This window comes from Lissotriton helveticus, chromosome 5_1, assembly GCF_964261635.1.
Source record: "Lissotriton helveticus chromosome 5_1, aLisHel1.1, whole genome shotgun sequence".
Taxonomy (NCBI): Eukaryota; Metazoa; Chordata; class Amphibia; order Caudata; family Salamandridae; genus Lissotriton; species Lissotriton helveticus.
Window position 1 is genome coordinate 1,996,354,883 of NC_136065.1, and position 18,412 is coordinate 1,996,373,294.

At 48.1% G+C, this 18,412-nt stretch overlaps 1 protein-coding gene across 2 annotated transcripts in view; it reads left to right on the forward strand.

Annotated features, from left to right (window-relative positions):
- The first annotated feature begins 1,171 nt into the window (after nucleotides 1-1,171).
- The window catches only part of LOC144756149 (E3 ubiquitin-protein ligase TRIM39-like), a 439,360-nt gene continuing 422,119 nt past the window's right edge, over nucleotides 1,172-18,412 (forward strand). For both annotated transcript variants that reach the window (XM_078645725.1, XM_078645726.1), the window contains exons 1-3: nucleotides 1,172-1,893; nucleotides 3,673-4,090; nucleotides 17,818-17,913. In XM_078645725.1, the coding sequence (XP_078501851.1) occupies nucleotides 1,838-1,893; nucleotides 3,673-4,090; nucleotides 17,818-17,913 (570 nt within the window). In that variant the 5' untranslated portion in view covers nucleotides 1,172-1,837. The remainder of the gene's footprint in view (nucleotides 1,894-3,672; nucleotides 4,091-17,817; nucleotides 17,914-18,412) is intronic.

Consider the following 18,412-nt stretch of genomic DNA (forward strand, 5'->3'; position numbering starts at 1 on the left):
GCAGTCCAAAGAACAGCAAATCCAATCCCCAAGTGCTCTTACTCGTTCTGGGGCCTAATTCAGTGTTTAATGGTAAATACCATACCTTCACGAATTAGTTTTTCCTGTCTTGGCATGAAAATACTGAAATAACACCTATTAATGCAATTCCTGGTACTCAAAATATATTTGACGTGGGGCATTTTGTTAGTGGACTTGCGGACAAGACCACAGAACTCCCTGATAAATGTACAGCGTACGCGCAATTTAACTAGAAGGCTTTATCAATATATGTGAGCATCCACCATTCATTTAAAACAGTCTGCCTTGGAGCAAATCTGAGTTGAGCAAAAAAAAAAAAAAAAAAAAAAAAAACAATTCTGTTGCTATCCCGTTTGACATCTTCCATACATCCCCCCGGCCCCCCCGCCCGGGAGACTGCACATTTGGAGACAGGTTTCCCTATTCATGTATTCAAAAACCCGATTCCATGCGGATTTACGAATCATTGCCTTGAATAACGTAATGAGCAAAATTGGGCTCGGAAATGACATCGGCATTCGGCTCTCCGCCCTCTTCCACCTTCAGTTGGTATTAACGCCCGAACCCACCCTAACGCTATTGCAGGGCCGGCGCTAGGCATGGGCAGCGTGGGCGGCTGCACAGGGCCTCGCGCTCAGCCCACCAGCATGGGGCCACGCACTGATGATGTGTCCTGTTTGTTTCCCTGGAGATATATTTTTAAAAAAAAGGTGTCGCCTTGCAATTAAGGTCCATTGGAGGGGGCCCCCTCCCTGGGCCTCTCAGGGATGGTGTCTGTCTGGAGGCAGAGTGGAGGGAGACGCTCCCTCAATTGCAAGGAGACCATTCACAGACACTGTGGGGGGCCCATTGTCCAGCATTTTGGCGCCCCCACAGTTTTAACTTTTAGACCACAATCAATTCTCACACCTATCGGGCTGAAGGTGTGAGAAATGCTTGTGGAGTAAAAGTTAAAACTGTGGGGGCGCAAAAATGCTGGACAATAAGCCCCCCACAGTGTCTCTGAATGGTCTCCTTGCAGGGGGCCACTTATCTAAATTAGAGGGGGCCTCGCACGTTGCCTTTTAGCCCAGGGCCACGCAAATCCTAGGACCGGCCCTGCGCTATTGGTTTGAATCTGCGCTCGGGCGGGCCAGGGGCAGGACTCCGGAAAAGAATGAATTTGCTTGCCCTCGCCCTGCCTAAAAGAATTCGTCGGCGGCCTCGAGGAGGCGCTCCCATTTTCAAGTTGCAGACATCGTCGACACTCCCAGTTCAAGAAGTGAAAACTCCCAGTTTATATTGTTCGATACCCCCAACTCCGCGGTAATTATTCGGTAAATATTCCTATCTCAGGCTGCTGAGAGTCACGTCAGAGATTCATATACACACTATTCTAGAAGCAGATATTCAGAACAAAGACTGTTCCCTCCCCTCGCATGACACCTCTCCAGCCTGGGCCCCGTACTTTTTTTTTACGAAACAGGCTTTGCATTTTGGGCTTTCCCAATCCGACACTGATTGGACTGGCAAAATCCTGTAGCCACGCCTACCTCGCATCCTAGAACTGCTGCCTGTGTATACGCACGTGCATTTTAGCACTGCGCGCCATTTCCACCACCATTGGGTTTGCAGTTGTGCACTGGCACACCCGGTTTTCATTCGTCATTGCTCAGCAAAAGAGTCCGTGTTGGAGTCACTGATTGGGCTACGTACAGTTGGGACCGCGAGACATCACCAGCTCGAGGCTCTCCAAGGCCCCACTGTTAGTGGAGCCGCGGCTACTGCAGAGGCCTACACATATTTATAGAGCAGACTGGCACCGAGCCGCCGCAGAATGGCACCGAAGAGGAAGCGTGTTGCAAGTGCTGTGGGCGATAGGACCAGTATAAGGTAAGACAAATCAATCATGATGCAATGATACTTGTATATGGTACAGCCGGGTGGCCGCATGCGCGCCTACTGACCTTCACATGCTGCACCCCCTAGTCAACAGCAGCAGTGGGCGGCTGTTCACTTGACTGAGCTTAACTTCAGGATCACATTCATTTAAAAAAAACTTATTGCAGCAAAAGTGTAAACAAGTGATACAAATCTCTCAGAATTCAAGAAAGTATATTTAATTAACCTGCAGAACCGTTTCACACTAGTACAACAGATTACCAGCTCATTGAACAGTATTTTTTAAAAGTGATCGTTTTTTAACATAAATTGAGAAACATTAATTTCCCCCTTCCCTGACAACAAAGCCAATAGTGAACTAAGGTGCAAGTCGTTTGTATAGTGCACTCTTTGGGAGGCATTTGGTGAACAGCATTATAGTTTATTAAATCAAACACAGGGGAATGTTATTACAGCGCACATTTCAAATTCGTGTATTTCGAGATCCCCACACGTAATGATAAAGTAAAATAAGGGAAAGTGACATTAAAAAACTGCCTAGGTTCGCACAGTTTGGTTAAGTGGGGAAGCCGGGATCAATTCCATGTTTTCTGGTTTCACATTCCGCAATTCAGCCACTAGATTTATATGCTTAACTTTCTCACACCCACCTTACTGCCAACCCCGTGCCCCTAGCCTCCCACTGCCACCTTCTGGCATCAGTGCAACCTTCAGTCACATCAAAGACCAAACATTTTGGTCCTTTGGAAAATGTTTGCAAGTACCTATGCATTAAAGGATTTATGTGTACAGCTGTTTTATGGTGCTCTTGGTTGACTGTAATACTTCCAGCCTGTTGTAAACCGAGAAAGTCACCCCTGAGTAATCGTTTTTGGGGCTGGGAAGGAAACCTCAATCCCACCTAAGGAACAGTTTGCAGAAACGAAGGCCAATTATAAAACGGCATAACAAAACGGGTACGCAATGGCTTTACTTGGTTAAAACTTGCGAGCACAAACCATGTAATTGTAGATATGCTCAGGTTTTTGCATACAAAATTAGTATAGCGAATGGGTGATAATACAGTTATGACATAGGGTTTTTTAAAATGTGTTTTGTTGGCGTTGCAACCCCTCACACTTCCATTCAACTATTTGTCAGCTTAAAGTTCAACAGCGCGGTATTCATGTAAATACATTCCTTATTAAGGTCAGTGAAGATAAATGTGTTTCAAAAGCAGCATTGTGTATTCTGGGCTGCAATTCTCAGCTCCTAAGTAAAGAAATGGTAGCACTCAGTCATTTCTACACAGTTTGTGTTCGGTGTGTGAGCGCACAACTACCTGTTTCTACTTGTTACAGTGTACAAGCCAAGGCAATCAAGTGTCACACATGAGCACACCAAAAATCCACTCATCTGCACACAGGCTTTAGGTTTACTCAGCACTGTTGTACACACTCCCATTTCAGTCGCGTGCGCACAGTAAATCGGATGATGCAACTGCACACCACTCACGCTCTCTCACTCTGAGCGCATAGGTTGATACTTGTGCACACACTCCTGAGTGCTTAGGCTGACATTGAGCTCACGTACACACCTTGCTCTGCTGCACTTAGCCCAATCTCAGTCAAGGACACTCCCTGCTTTGATTTTGGCATTTACAGGTTAGATTTCTGAAAGTGCAGAACCAATACAAGTGGGAGCATGTATAAGGATAGCGAGTGAGACGGGCACTTTCACTTCACAAGCTGGGAGAAACAAAACTTAACTTGACCTCTTTCTCTCCGACAGAAACATGGCTGCAGCAACTCCTCTCCAGAGCCTGAAGGAGGAGGCCACATGCTCCATATGTCTGGACTATTTCTCAGACCCTGTGTCTGTGGAGTGTGGACATGCCTTTTGTCTGTCATGTATCAGTCAGTGCTGGGTGGGGCTGCAGACAGACGTCCCATGTCCTCAGTGTAGATCAGTCTCTGAGACCAAATTCCTCCGGCCCAACAGGCAACTGGCGAACATGGTGGAAATCGCCAAACAGCTTCAGGTATCTACTGGTATCCCCCAGGAGGTGAATATGTGCCGAGAACACGAAGAGAAGCTGAAACTGTTTTGTGAAGTGGACCAGAAGCTCATCTGTGTGGTCTGCAGCATGTCACGTGATCACAAGCAGCACAGGGTGCTCCCCATTCGAGAAGCTGCCCAGGAGTACAAGGTATGTGTGCTGTAGACTAAAGCTGGGTCAGTGGTGGGCTAGACTACGGTTCTCGCCATTCAAGAGATTGCATCCTAATTAAGCCTGGGCGGAGTTCCGCTACGCAAAGTGCAAAAAAAACTGCAGCGATACGCAGAGCTCCGCAAGCTGAGTGTGTTCGATAAATGCTGTTCGCTGTGATTTTCAGTGCCAGGTACTTGTCCGCATTGTGCAATAATCTCTAATTGACACCATGCACAGCGCAAGTGGGTGCTGCTTCCTTTCTCCCGAGCGGCAGCTTTCTCAACGCGCACAAACGGTTTCTCAACGCGAGTGGTTGCAAGCAGACGTGATCACTCGCAATGAGAAATCTGACCGCCCGCGTTGAGAAATCTCACCGGGAGGTTTATTTTCCACGCTGATTTTCCACACTCGCCACCTTGGTGTTGCCGATCGCATACAAAGAAAAATCTCGCCAGAAGGTGAATTTTCCTCACTCACGCTTGCCAACTTTACCTTGACGAACACAAGTAAGGGGAAAAAACAGAGCAGAGTTTTTCAGAACTCCGCGAGCTCCGCTTAACGCGGAGTGCGGGAAACTCAACGAGCGGAGTTCCTCCCAGATTTAATCCTAAAGGATGTGCCTTATGCCACCGGTCTTAAAACCGCGTGGCACACCATAGCAAACTACACCTGCAATATTAAATATGTTCAGAGATGTCTGATGGCCCCATGTCTTGTGCAACAATTTTAGCAAGTCGTGGTATTCTAGCCAGCAGCATTTTGGGACGTGTAGATTTATCTTTAACTTTGTAAGGATGGGACCATACATCAAAGCAGGCATACTGATTGTATCTGAAATGCCATCTCAAAGGTCAAGGGGCAAGTTGCCTGCTGTACTGGAGAATGTGGTAAAATAAAAGCAAAGTATTTTTTTGGGACAACATTTCTTTAACTCCCTCTAAAGTTTTTGACGCATTTGGATTCATTTGCTTGCATTTTTTTTTTAATTTATTGTATTATTGTTAATAAAATTAGACTAAAACATTGCTATTGTATATTTATTTTAATACATTCTGTCTTAGGATCCCACTTCAATTGTTTATCTGTCTTGATATGTTTTTCACTGCTTATAGTCAGTTATCCTAAATTTAAAAACACCACTGAGAATGACGTATTCGTTAGAGGATGTGCCCTTAAGCTAGCTAAATGTTTTTTAGCTTGCTTGCTGTATTTAATATGAGATAGAATAATTTTGAAAACATAACCGTATACTTTTGGGGCCTATGAGCAATTGAACATGGTCTTGGACTGCCGGCCACCTCCCCCCTTGAACACCGACTGAATTACCCAATTCAACCAGTCAACACATGGGGGTCTTTGGAAGTCAAGGGGGGGTACGGGGCCCCCCCCCTGGCCGTATTTATTAAAATATAAAAACAAATCAAAATTTTAATCAAATAAACATTTCTGACAATTATTAAAATGCACACTTTTCAGAATATTAGATTGACATCCGTTTCGACATGGTATGATGGGCTAACCTTAACAAATAGCTAATACAGCGTGTCTCCTAACGTAATCTAATCATCCTGAAAATTAAACTGCATTCTAATATTTTTAATACTTTTAATACCTTTAATAAAGTCCTACGGCAAGGTCGCCAACCGGTGTCAGATCCTTTTACAGCTGCGCTCTCACGTTGAAGATGCGCATGCGCAACCCAGGGCACGTTACACCCACGTGCGCTCCCCGAACTCCATTTAACCATAACAGGAGGGCCCAGACACTCGCGCACCTTAGTGACGTCATAGTGTTGTGAGGGGTGGCTACCAGCCTGAGGAAAGCGTAGACTCCCTCCCCCGCACCCTTTAAATTAATGGAGATCATATCCTGCCCCTGAAGTTCTGAGAGAGACCAAATGGCCCCTCCCGCGGGCGGCCCCTTTCGTGAATGGGTCCGCCCCCCCCGTAAGGACCTTAAAATGCTGCTCACCGATTAATGACCTTACCGCCAGACACACATAATAAATACGACATTGCTATTCTAAAAGGAAAAAAGGCCTAAGGATAAAATTGTTAACACACAGCAAAGCACAAACATCTACATATATAGTTACTCCTGTAAGCGGGAAAAAGGGCCTAAGGAAAGAATTAGTTAAATATCACGACACTGCACCAAAAGTTTAAATTCTGTTCTTCCTTCCAGTAAACAGGAAATTCAAGGCCTACTGGATCAAGCCCCCCTTAAATCTATGTTCCGGCACATTGACAAACCTGATACTCACCATTTGCCAAGCCCCAAGGTCTGCTAAAAAGGGATGGAGGGTGGGGAAAATTAAACGGCCCCACGGTGGGGCGAGGAGCGAGCCTGGGAGCGCGGGCACAAAGAGGCCGCTTCCCGCGCTCCCCAGGCTTTTAACCCTTTCGCCGCCGCGGCCCCCGCCCCCTCGCCCCGGAAGCACACCAGTACTTCCGGGGCGAGGGGGCGGGGAAAGCGGCCCCGAAAGGGACGGGGTGTGGGAGGGACCGGGCCCCGCCATGCTTGCGTGGGGGCCTATTGGCCCCCCCTTGTATCATGGTCTTGGACTGCCGGCCACCTCCCCCCTTGAACACCGACTGAATTACCCAATTCAACCAGTCAACACATGGGGGTCTTTGGAAGTCAAGGGGGGGTACGGGGCCCCCCCCCTGGCCGTATTTATTAAAATATAAAAACAAATCAAAATTTTAATCAAATAAACATTTCTGACAATTATTAAAATGCACACTTTTCAGAATATTAGATTGACATCCGTTTCGACATGGTATGATGGGCTAACCTTAACAAATAGCTAATACCGCGTGTCTCCTAACGTAATCTAATCATCCTGAAAATTAAACTGCATTCTAATATTTTTAATACTTTTAATACCTTTAATAAAGTCCTACGGCAAGGTCGCCAACCGGTGTCAGATCCTTTTACAGCTGCGCTCTCACGTTGAAGATGCGCATGCGCAACCCAGGGCACGTTACACCCACGTGCGCTCCCCGAACTCCATTTAACCATAACAGGAGGGCCCAGACACTCGCGCACCTTAGTGACGTCATAGTGTTGTGAGGGGTGGCTACCAGCCTGAGGAAAGCGTAGACTCCCTCCCCCGCACCCTTTAAATTAATGGAGATCATATCCTGCCCCTGAAGTTCTGAGAGAGACCAAATGGCCCCTCCCGCGGGCGGCCCCTTTCGTGAATGGGTCCGCCCCCCCCGTAAGGACCTTAAAATGCTGCTCACCGATTAATGACCTTACCGCCACAGGCCAGGTAGTTAACCGACTATCTGGCCCCCCCCCCAGAACACCCCCCTTCTAGAAAGGTCATACTCTTCCTGCAAAAACTTCCACCCATGCCAGGATGTTTCTTATAAAAAGGGCATTCCCCTCCTCTGTTAAGTGAACCCCGTCCCGCAGGTAGAAGTGTTCCCCCCAAATGCAACCGTGAGGGATGGTCTGTAAGACCGGAGTCCTAAATAACCTGTCCAGCTTGTTGTTGACCCTCTTTAACGAGCTGTTCAACGCGCTGACTGAGTTTCCCCCCCTCCATTGCATCCTTGGTATCAGTTGTGACCATACTACAACACTATCTGGTAACCGCTTTGCTAGCCAACCCGCTGCAGATATAATTTCTTCAAGGAGGACCCTTCTGCCCAGACCTGCCAGATCATTCCCCCCTAAATGAAGTATTACCGCCGAGGGTGGTGTAGTATGTCGCGCTAGTAAGTCCGACATATAGTCCCTGAACTGATTGAGGCGGAGTCCCCCCCTGCCATGGAAGGAGACCCTGCACCCCCTACTTTCCACCCTTTGTTTGCCTGAACCTGCAAGAAAAATTTGGTTAGCACGTTTGACATATGAATGCCCCACTACCCAAATGACTACGGTCTTCTGTCTGTCCTCCTGGTTCCTCCATGCTGTAGTAAAGTTGCCTTGATGATCCATGGGTAGTTTCCGTCCTGCGTCACAGGCCCGTGAAACTGTAAATAACCAGAAAAACAGCAGGTATTAGCAATACTCCACATGGCGGCAGCTCTCACAACATGTGCAACCGCACGTAGCGTTTATAAGCGCTTGAGGACCATCTCCCAATTCTTTGCACACTATTTGTGGTCAAACCCCTGGCTGTTGCTTCTGTGGCTGCCCCTATCCGGAAGGAGTGTGTCCCAAACTCTTTGTGGTTATAACCAGCTTTTGCCATGCTCATGGCTAGTACCCTCCGGAACTGAAATCTGGTAAGAGGAGTCCCGTCCCCATGCATTAGCAGTGACCCCACACACTCCTGTGCCCGCTGTCTTATCAGTTCCTCCACATGTGTCACCGGGCAGCAGGGATTGTTCCTTGCCCGATGTAACGCCAAACTTTGGCCCCTAGCGTCCTGATCAGTTTTAGATTTCCTGATGCTGATCCACATAGTGTCGCCCCTTATGCTGATATCCCGCAGCTGAAGGCCGCCTATCTTATCACCTTTGTTGGCCGCCACGAGTTCACCTACCCTGAATGCCCCATAGAAGGCTAAAGAGAAAGCAGCTTTAAATAGGCCCACCTCAGATGTAGAGCTACATGTGTCCGGCAGCGCGAGGAGAACAGCTGATAGACGTTCAAAACCTATGGGTTTCCTAGAATCTATGGAAGGGGGCTGCATGCGCCGCCATTCTTTTAATGCCCTCTGGGCCTGGAAGCTGTGCGTAGGGTCCCTGCCCCCTCGTGCCCGTGCGAAAAAGGAGATAGCGGCCTTGTGCCTGTTGGCTGTTGCCACCGTGCGCCCTTCCTTGTGTAGGCTGCCTAAATACCCATTGAAGCTAGCCTTCATAGTCCAACTACTCTCCCAGCCCTGTCCCAGAAAGTGACAGTAAGACCTGAACGCCCCTTCGTATGCCGTCCTTGTCTTGGGTGCTAGGCTGGCTGCCACGAGGTCATGTAGTTGGGGGCACCAATTTGCCAAAGAATCGCCGGGAATTGAGCTGGCGCTGTCTCTGCCTCCGGCAAGTGATCCCTGAACACCTGCCTCTTAAAGCGAGAAAGGGCATCAGCTGCATTGTTTAACACCCCTGGGACATGTTTTGCTCTGAAAAGTACATTCCTCGTCATGCAACACAGCACAATCTCTTTGATCAAGCGTAAAATGAGTGGACACCTTGCAGCTTGTTGGTTGATGCATTCAACCACTGACATATTGTCTGACCAGAATATTACCGATCTGTTGGCCAACTCCTCGGGCCAGACTTTCAGTGCCACCCAGATTGGGAAGAGCTCGAGGAAACCAATGTTCACCGTCAGCCCGCTCTCCTCCCACCAGGCGGGCCACTTCTGCGCCACCCATTTCTTGCCAAGGATGGCACCAAACCCAACACTGCCCGCCGCATCGGTCCATAAACCAATGTCCTCCGAAGACACCGTGGGTGCACCCCACAGCACTCTTCCATTGAAATCCGCCAGGAATGCCATCCATATCCGCATGTCCTGGCGCACCTCAGCAGACAGCCGTGTCCGGTGATGTTTTTCACGAAGACCCTTCATGGCCTGTGCAATTGAGCGTGAAAATGGGCGAGCCATAGGAATTACTCTCAACGCAAAATTCAACTGTCCCACTGTCTGTTGCAACAGCCCTAAATTCACCTTCTTCGCTTGTAAGCACAGTCCTAGAGTCTGTTTGAATTTTTGGATCTTTTCTGCTGGTAATCTAAAACAACCCTCAACAGAATCCAGTTCAATGCCTAAAAATTCCAGGCATGTCACTGGTCCAACTGTCTTCCCCTGAGCCAACGGGACCCTGAAAGAGCGCATGAGCACGCAAAATTCCTGCAATGCTGACGCACACTCCCGTGAACCCGCCGGGCCCAGAAAAAGAAAGTCATCCAGGTAGTGCATCACCCACTGGTGACCCGTATGTTGTCTTAATGCCCATTCCAAAAAGGAGCTAAACTGTTCAAAATAAGCACATGAAATTGAGCAACCCATGGGCATACACTTATCCATGTAGTACTTCCCCTTAAATGAGAAACCCAGCAGGTGCTGGTCCTCTGGGTGAACCGGGAGTAGTCTAAAGGCTGACTCGATGTCTGACTTAGCCATCAGTGTTCCCGCGCCCAAACTCCTCAGCATGCCCGCTGCCTAATCGAAGGACGCATACTTCACAGAGCAAATTGTATCATCAATAGCATCATTCAATGATGTCCCCCTCGGTGCGGACAAGTTGTGGATGAGCCTAAATTCCCCTTGTTCTTTCTTAGGCACCACCCCCAGAGGAGAGCACACAAAATTCTGCGTGGGAATGACGTGAAATGGTCCCACTACCCTCCCCAAACGCACTTCTTTAGCTATTTTTGTTGACACCACTGTTGGATTGGCAAGGACTGATAGCTGATTCCTACACTGTGGTCTCCCGACATACCCCCCAGCAGGAATTCGAAAACCATGTGTGAAACCCTCTTGTAATAACCTAGCAGACGTGTGATTAGGGTACCTGTTCAACCAGGGGATCAACGCTGACAACTGAATGGGTGAATGTGCTATTAGAGGGTGGATCTTACTATTCAGGTTTCCTCCTACCCCTGTTTCCTGCACCACTATTTTTATTTCGGCATGTTGTTTCGGGGTGGGAAGGGTGGCCACATACGCTGCATGCGTGCCTGAACTTACAGGTACCTGGTGCCCTGCTGCATGTCCGCCTATTGAAGTCCCAACATACCCCCTTCGCCCCTCCATTTGCTCTCTGCTTTTGGGCCGTCTCCCCTCCCGGTGCTGATCGAAAGGGCTGTTGAAACGGCTGCTGCGGCCTGGGGAAATAACCTCTACCCGCATTTGTGCTTGTGCTTGCCCCCTGACCCTTCTCGAATTGATTGTGCCATGAGATAGAATCCACCTTGTCCCATGATAAAGTTTTATCAAATTCTTTGGACTTTCTGAAAGCGACATCATATTCCTTCCATACATCCCCTGCATGATTCTCATGGAACATTGTTATCCTACTTTGATAGCAGTTCATGGCTGGTTGCATTCCCTTAAAACGTTCGCCCATTACTGCGCCGAACACTGCAAAAGCCCTCAGCCAGTTGATGAGGTTTTCTTCTACCCTAAACTTGTACAACTTCGCTCTCCATTCACTGGGCAACATTTCCTTCTGTGATTTTGCATATTCCCATTCCCTGTTATCTATCAGCAATGAAAACATGTTCACATACTTGTCAGCCCATATCATTTCCTTTACACTCTGTGACACGTGCTGTGCTAAGCACTCACCCCTAGAGGGCAATGTTCCTTCGCCCAGCAAAGGAAGGGCAATCTCCTTACCATTCCCATTGTCGTTGGGTAACGTTGCCTCCGCGGTCTTGGCACTGCCTCCCTCATTCGCTGGACCTGTGTGGGGAGAAACCGGTGCAGGCGGCGTTGCGCCCCTACCACTCGCCAACAATATCTGAGTCAGCAATGTTTGTTGCTCCGTTGTCAGGGCAGTATTGACCGGCAACGCACCCCCCCCTAACCAAGGGAGAATAGCCGCCACCTGAGCTGCCAGGTCTATTGGCACTGGCGCGGGAATGGGAGTATGGCCCGCACCTAGGGGCCCCGGAGCCTGTGGTGGCGCGACGGGTGGCACTGGTGCCGCTGCCGGTATTACTGGCACATTTGGTAGTGCCAATGGCAAATGGGGCACCGGGGCTGGAACGGGCACCGGGACCTGAGGTGGCGGGAGTGGGGCAGCAGGGGGTACCTGTGGTGGCAGAATTGGTGCAGCAGGAGGTAGGATGGGAGTAATACTCTGTGGCTGCCCCCCCACCCTCTTATTTCTTGCCCGCCTGGGTGGTGTCACAAAGACGCCCCTTGGCTTGGGCGGTACTATCGTCCGCTTGGGTCTTCCCGATGGACCGGCCTGGGCATCTACTTTGGCCCCCAGGTCCGCTAAAGCCTTATCCATTTTATCAACCTTCCCCAGTCTCTTATCCATTGCAGACATTCTGCGCATCATTTTTTGTAACATTACACCCACATTTGGATTGACACGCCCCCTTCTTTGAGACATATTTATGAGCACACCGTGCTCCGTACCTGACCCAGTTGGCGGTGCACGACCTGCAATACCTGACCCGATGAAAAGCGCCTGTGCTGATGTATGGCGACCACAATCTAGTCTCGCAGACCTGCAAAACAAAGAGCGTTACCTTTCCAACTAGTGACCATGAACTAGAAAAACCTTGTACCGGGAAAATAATATTCGCAAATTCCCCTCTGCTTACCCACCAATTCGCATAGACACACAAAATCCTTAACAGGCAGTAATGCAAATTCCCTTGGTGCCCTGGAGGTCCTTCCCCTCACAGGATAATTAACTGCTTAATCGTCAATACTTGAATTGCAAGCACTTGACTAAACTATCAGCATATAGAAAGTATCAGAACCCCCTTCAGCACGATTAAGTTAATAGCGCACCCTGATATGAGCATCAAATGGTATGTGTTAAAGTTTAAACATATATTCGCAGGATTACACCAATGTAACACACAACTGTATCCCCCAGAATGAAAGCACTATGAATCGTGCAGTAATCCTTGTTCAAAACATAAAATTCGTGATTTTACTACCCATATAGCACAGTAACTGACCCCCAGTGCCCCCACAAACCGAATTAAGCGTTGTTTGTTCAAAATCACAGTGAGAGACCACACATGCAACCACAGGCAAAATTATGCGTATTATTGAACCACCTCGCTTATTATTACAAAGTCAAAACTGTCTCAGTGCTCGATTTCCTTGGAAACCGCTTTTGTCCCCCATCCAGTTCCTGCCCTCGCTGTCCCTGCTTATCTCCGCGTGTAACCCGGTGCAAACAAATCAGCGCGGCCAATAACACATACCCCAGCTCGTCAATCGATCGTGTTTCCCCCCTCGAAAGCGTTTCCTTTCACGGAAAAAACAGCGCTCACCCGTCTGACTTGTGCAATACTTAAAATGCGAATCATACACAGGCTCACTTACGCGCAACTGATTTTTTCACTTCCTTGTGCCTAAACGCTGAGGGCACCTTAAACACTTGGCCTTCGATCACCGCTATGAAGGTGACTGGCCGCCCGCCCGCCCCGCAAAATACCTCGTGTCCCGAACGCTCGGTCAGAATGCCCTCGGCTCGGCGCTGCGCCTCTGGGTCTCCTCGCAGCCGGCCCTGGCCCGATTCTCCCCGCTCTGTGAAAACACCGTCCCGAGATCGCCGCCCACACACCGCAGTCCTCGGACGGGCTCCTCCGGTCGCTGTCTCAAAAGCGGCAAATTACTCCTCCGGGCCCAGCTCGATCACAGCAAACAAATCCAGTGCTCCACTCCAACGCGTCGGTCGCAATCTCCTATCGCGAAGCACACCTGAAAGACAAAGTAGAAAATTAAACGGCCCCACGGTGGGGCGAGGAGCGAGCCTGGGAGCGCGGGCACAAAGAGGCCGCTTCCCGCGCTCCCCAGGCTTTTAACCCTTTCGCCGCCGCGGCCCCCGCCCCCTCGCCCCGGAAGCACACCAGTACTTCCGGGGCGAGGGGGCGGGGAAAGCGGCCCCGAAAGGGACGGGGTGTGGGAGGGACCGGGCCCCGCCATGCTTGCGTGGGGGCCTATTGGCCCCCCCTTGTATGGAGCATCTTTAAAATGTTTTGAAGACCGTTATCCTATACCAAACGTAGAAATAGAAACTTCAAAAGTTTATCACACGGTGGAGCTAAAATAATACTTCCTTGTGCAATGCTTGTGGAAATATAGCTATTGGGATTGTTGAAAGTGGCCTAAGTATGTGTACTATAGGCAACCCAGTGGAATTATGTGGCAAGGGAAGACAACATTTTGCGTCACGATTGACTAAATTATGTTTCAAGAAAAAGCAGATTATGCTGCATACTGCGGCACATTTTCTGATAGTATTCATTGTTTTGTCATTTATACACCTGTTAGTACTGTCTAGGCATGGGTTGCACCTCATTATTGCCAAGACAGATGAATGCGGTTGTTTCTTGCCATAGATCCGCTTGGCCGCGTGGGTGCATATAGGGAAACATACAAGCAGAATCTCTTCATGTTAGTTGGTTGTTAGGTCATGGCACTGACATAGAAGCAGTCTTAGCAAATACAGTGCCAGAGACAGGCGTCTCTTTACATATTCACCAATTAAAAAATCTGTAGCAGAAAATGTAAATATTTGCTTAATGATTTGGACTGCTAATAAAACTGAAGAGACACCCCAGCAAGTCCATGCCGAAGGCAGTTTGCCTAAACAAGCCAGTGATAGCAGTTAATAGCACCAGTCATGCTCCGTGGTTGAGGCTGCTTCGGAAGGGCTGGGAGCGTTCCCATGATGGCCGACGTCTAATGTGCTGCACCGCTCTGGATTTGGGGGTGTAAGATCGCCTCTCTGTCGGGTAAGGCAGCTGGAGATCCGCACACCGTCACTGCGTTTGGTGCGGCCTAGCCTCCTGCCACGCACTGCTTAAAGGCCTCCGTCTGCGGTATTTCAGGCACCCAGCCGCCCTGGACGGCTCCGATTCAAGTGGGCACTTTAATGCATTCAAGCCAGTCGTCCTGGACTGAAAGCGTCCAGGAGGGAAGGCAGGATGGGTGAAGTTGGGATTGCTGGCGGAGCCTCAGTGTTGCGAGGCCATCTTGGTAGGCAGCCCGGCCACGCCCCCTCTTTATGGAACGCTTGGCAGTAAGATCTGTAGGTCAAGCCCCCCCTCCAAGGAGCAGCTAAGATTAAACTCTTTGCAGAGGATATGATTCTCTGTCTAGCCGCAGAGGGGAAAAACATCCTCAATGCGCTTGCCAAAATGCAGACATTCACGGATATCTGGGATAAAAAAGAAACCAGACTAAATCTGAGGTCCTATAGCATCTCTTCAGTTCTACCTGCCAAAATGAGGACGCACTACTCTGCTACTCGCCCTGTTAGATATCTGGATATTCAAGTCTCATACCACTTTGCAGATCTATTCCAATTAAACTATATTGCCACCCTTAATAAGGTGTGAGGTTTAATTTTTAATGGCAATCCTTGCCCCTAACGATTGTATGGCGCATTGCTCTTGCAATGGCTATTCTCCTGCTATTTGTTTTTATCTTCTGTAGTGCCATGATTGAAGTGCCTCAGACATTTTTTTAACAAGATAGACCAAGCACTATGTCACTTTCTGTCGTAGAGGTAGAAGGCCTGTACCAACTTGAGGGCATTACAACTCAAAACCCAGGATGGTGCTCCCCCACATCATGAAGTATTATCAAGCTGACTTATCCGAGCAGCAGGCTCAAGTAACCAGTGAATTGTTTTAACCTCCAGTAAATGCTCTTGGATGCCGATATTCTGGTCCCAGAAGTGCACCATATGCAAGTTCCTCACACATCTTGGCATTTAGAGTAACTCATACGATACAAATAGGAATTTGTTCTCCCAATTCCATTCCGTTATGTATATATAAGGAATGTGATTTTTTTGGGGGTATTCATTTAAAGAACAGAGTTACAAGGGGTTGGGAAAAGGTGGGCTTTTCTAGGCTTGGCAACTGTGCTGGAGGGGACAATGATATCAGCTGCTTGCCAGTAGTTCTGCGACCCACCCGCCACCATCCCCAAACTAGCCTTTTCCTATGTACAAATTAATCCCTTAATGCGGAATAATCCGCAGGCAACAAAATTGCAAGAGGCAAGCATTCGCAAAGCTTACTTTGTGCATGGCAAAACTGGAATAGGCTGTTGGTATCGCTTGTTCCCACAGCAATTATGGCCCTCAAAACATTTCAGGATATTTTGTGCGAAGTGTTGGATTAGGATTCCAACCATTAGACTGCACTTGTGTTATGTAAGCCTAGTGGCCTCTGCCCGTTTGGCAGTGCGCAAGAGTGAGTCTTCCCCTTTTGTATATGGGTCTCTGCTTGGGGCTTGACTGCTCACCTTTTCTGTTTTTTGTATTTTCATTATGGTTGTAGGTGCTATAATAATGCGAGCACGCAAGTATCATGAATTGTAGAAGTGAACTAATAAATTGGGAATGATGCATCTGTGCCCAAGGGAGGCTCCCCCCCTCCCTTCTGTGCAGTGGCTTTAACCTTGGGTTCCTCTATTTATTTATGTTGGTTCTATATTTATTGTGCGAATGACGTGTACTAACTAATGAACCGATGTACTGCGAATCACGGCAAATTGTGGTGTAATGGATTTTTTTCTACCTGATAACGAAAATTAAATGTATTTAAAAAAAAAAAGAAAAGGGTCTGAGGATCACAAATTCCCTGGGGCAGGAGTCCCCATCTTTTTCAAGAATACTGCTCTCACTCCCCACCTCGTCTGTCGAGCACAAGGGAGGCTAGTGTTCCAGCACCCTGTTTCAGCTCTAGCTTCGCAACCTTGCTAACAGAATATGGCATGAGTCGGCCCTCAAACAGTCTAGCCATTTCCCCACGGTCCCCTTCCCAGCGGCTGTGGAACTCGCCCTGAAGTCTAAGGCACCACACCTCTCTAGCTCCCCATTCCCACTCAAGGGCTGGTAAGAGTAAATCTGCAGCTAAGGCACAACTACACCCTTTCCAACTAACATGTACTGATCGAGGGCCGGGACACAATTTTTCTATGCCCCTCACCCTTTTCAAAACTCCTCTCATCAGTTATGAGTGGCCAACAAAACCTGGTTGCCACATCAACTTCACTGGTGTGCTGGTGGAAAAGACCAGGCTTATAGCCGGGGTCCCTTCTGTGGAGCATCAAAGCGATGCCAACAGAAGATGCCCATCATCAGGAGTTGTGGCCAGGGAGCAAGCCTATCATCAGAAACTAGCCAGAGGTCATGCCCATCAAAATTCAAATGATTGCTAACTGGCCATTGCCATAAAATCACAACATTCATGTTGTCCTAAATGATGTGCCACCTAACATGCCCATCAGCATACATTGTATGTCCAGAAGATGCCAATCCTGCTAACAGAAGACACATACATAGTTGTCAGGCTCGGACTACGACAGAAAATAGGTCCGGGTGCCAAACTAGGAGAGGATGTGGCCTAGCGGCTAGGGCGGTCGATCTCAAATCTGAGGCACCGGGTTTGAGTCTCTGCATTGACCCTCCACATCCTGTGATTCTGGGGAAATCACTCAATCTCCCAGTGCCTAACAAAAATGAATGTCCTTGTGTAACGCAACTGGTGCTCCATAAAGCGCTCGGATACCTTCGGGTCAAGTTCGCGCTATATAAAACTTCGGAAAAAATAAACACGCTTGCCACACGCCTATCCGCTTAACTGTGGAGCAAATTGTGCCGCAGTGCGGTGGTTTTAATGAGTGGGCATGGCCGCATCGCCCAACGGAATTGCGCAGCGCTATGGAGGTATTGCTCGCGACGGCCATTGGCTGACGAGAGCACTTAAGGGGCTATAATTCAATTAGATGGGTAAAAAAGTGGTCATGTTTACAATTTGGTATAGTTTTAAATGTGTAAAGGTTTTCTGTGTTAGTGTTTTAAAAGATATGGAAGACGGCATGGATTTAAGCTTGCTTCTAGCATGTTTGTTTTAATATCAGGAAAATCAACTGTAAGAAGTGATTGAGCAAACCATAAAACCATCCCACAAACGGGCCCAAATAATTTCCCACACACAGCCCATTGGACACTGCCTGATTATCCTATAGGCCAGTCCAACCCTGAGAGTTGCACACTGTCTTTATCAATATCTTTATGGTTTTGAAAATATAAACTTTCTTCTTTTTAGGAAAAGTTTCATAGTTATACAGACACTTTGAAGAAAAAGCTGGAGGATATGCTTGAACTGCATCGAAAAGAAGAGAAGAAATTGAAACAGCAAGAAGTAAGAGAACAGTAATTGATATTCCAGTACCATGGTGTGAGAACTGAAAACATTGTCTCTTTATCATTTTCCTGCATAACCAGAGCATTCATGTCAGGTATCCACTATACATGGGTCTGGGTTGTCCTGACTATGCTTTGAAACTATCACAGACATCTTCCTGAAACTTAAATGCATAATGTCACTCAAAGTACCTATATGTTTGACAGAGCTATTATTTGGATGTTGTGTAAAGTTGATCAACTCCCAGGACTTTTTTTTTAAAACTCTATCCTTAATTTATGTTTAGCTATCTTCACGGGGGGAATGGCCATAGTCCAAGGGCGCTGCTAGCAAGGAAATTGTTAAAGTGCATCACAACATGTTCAGGCGTGTCTCAGTAGAGTATATAGTTTGTCTTCCAGTATTTGCCTGTTTGTGTAGTTTGACAGTTGTCACTGGTACAGTCTGTATCCTCCAGCTTCTGCCTCAGCCTTCATTCATTACCGTTCTTAACCAC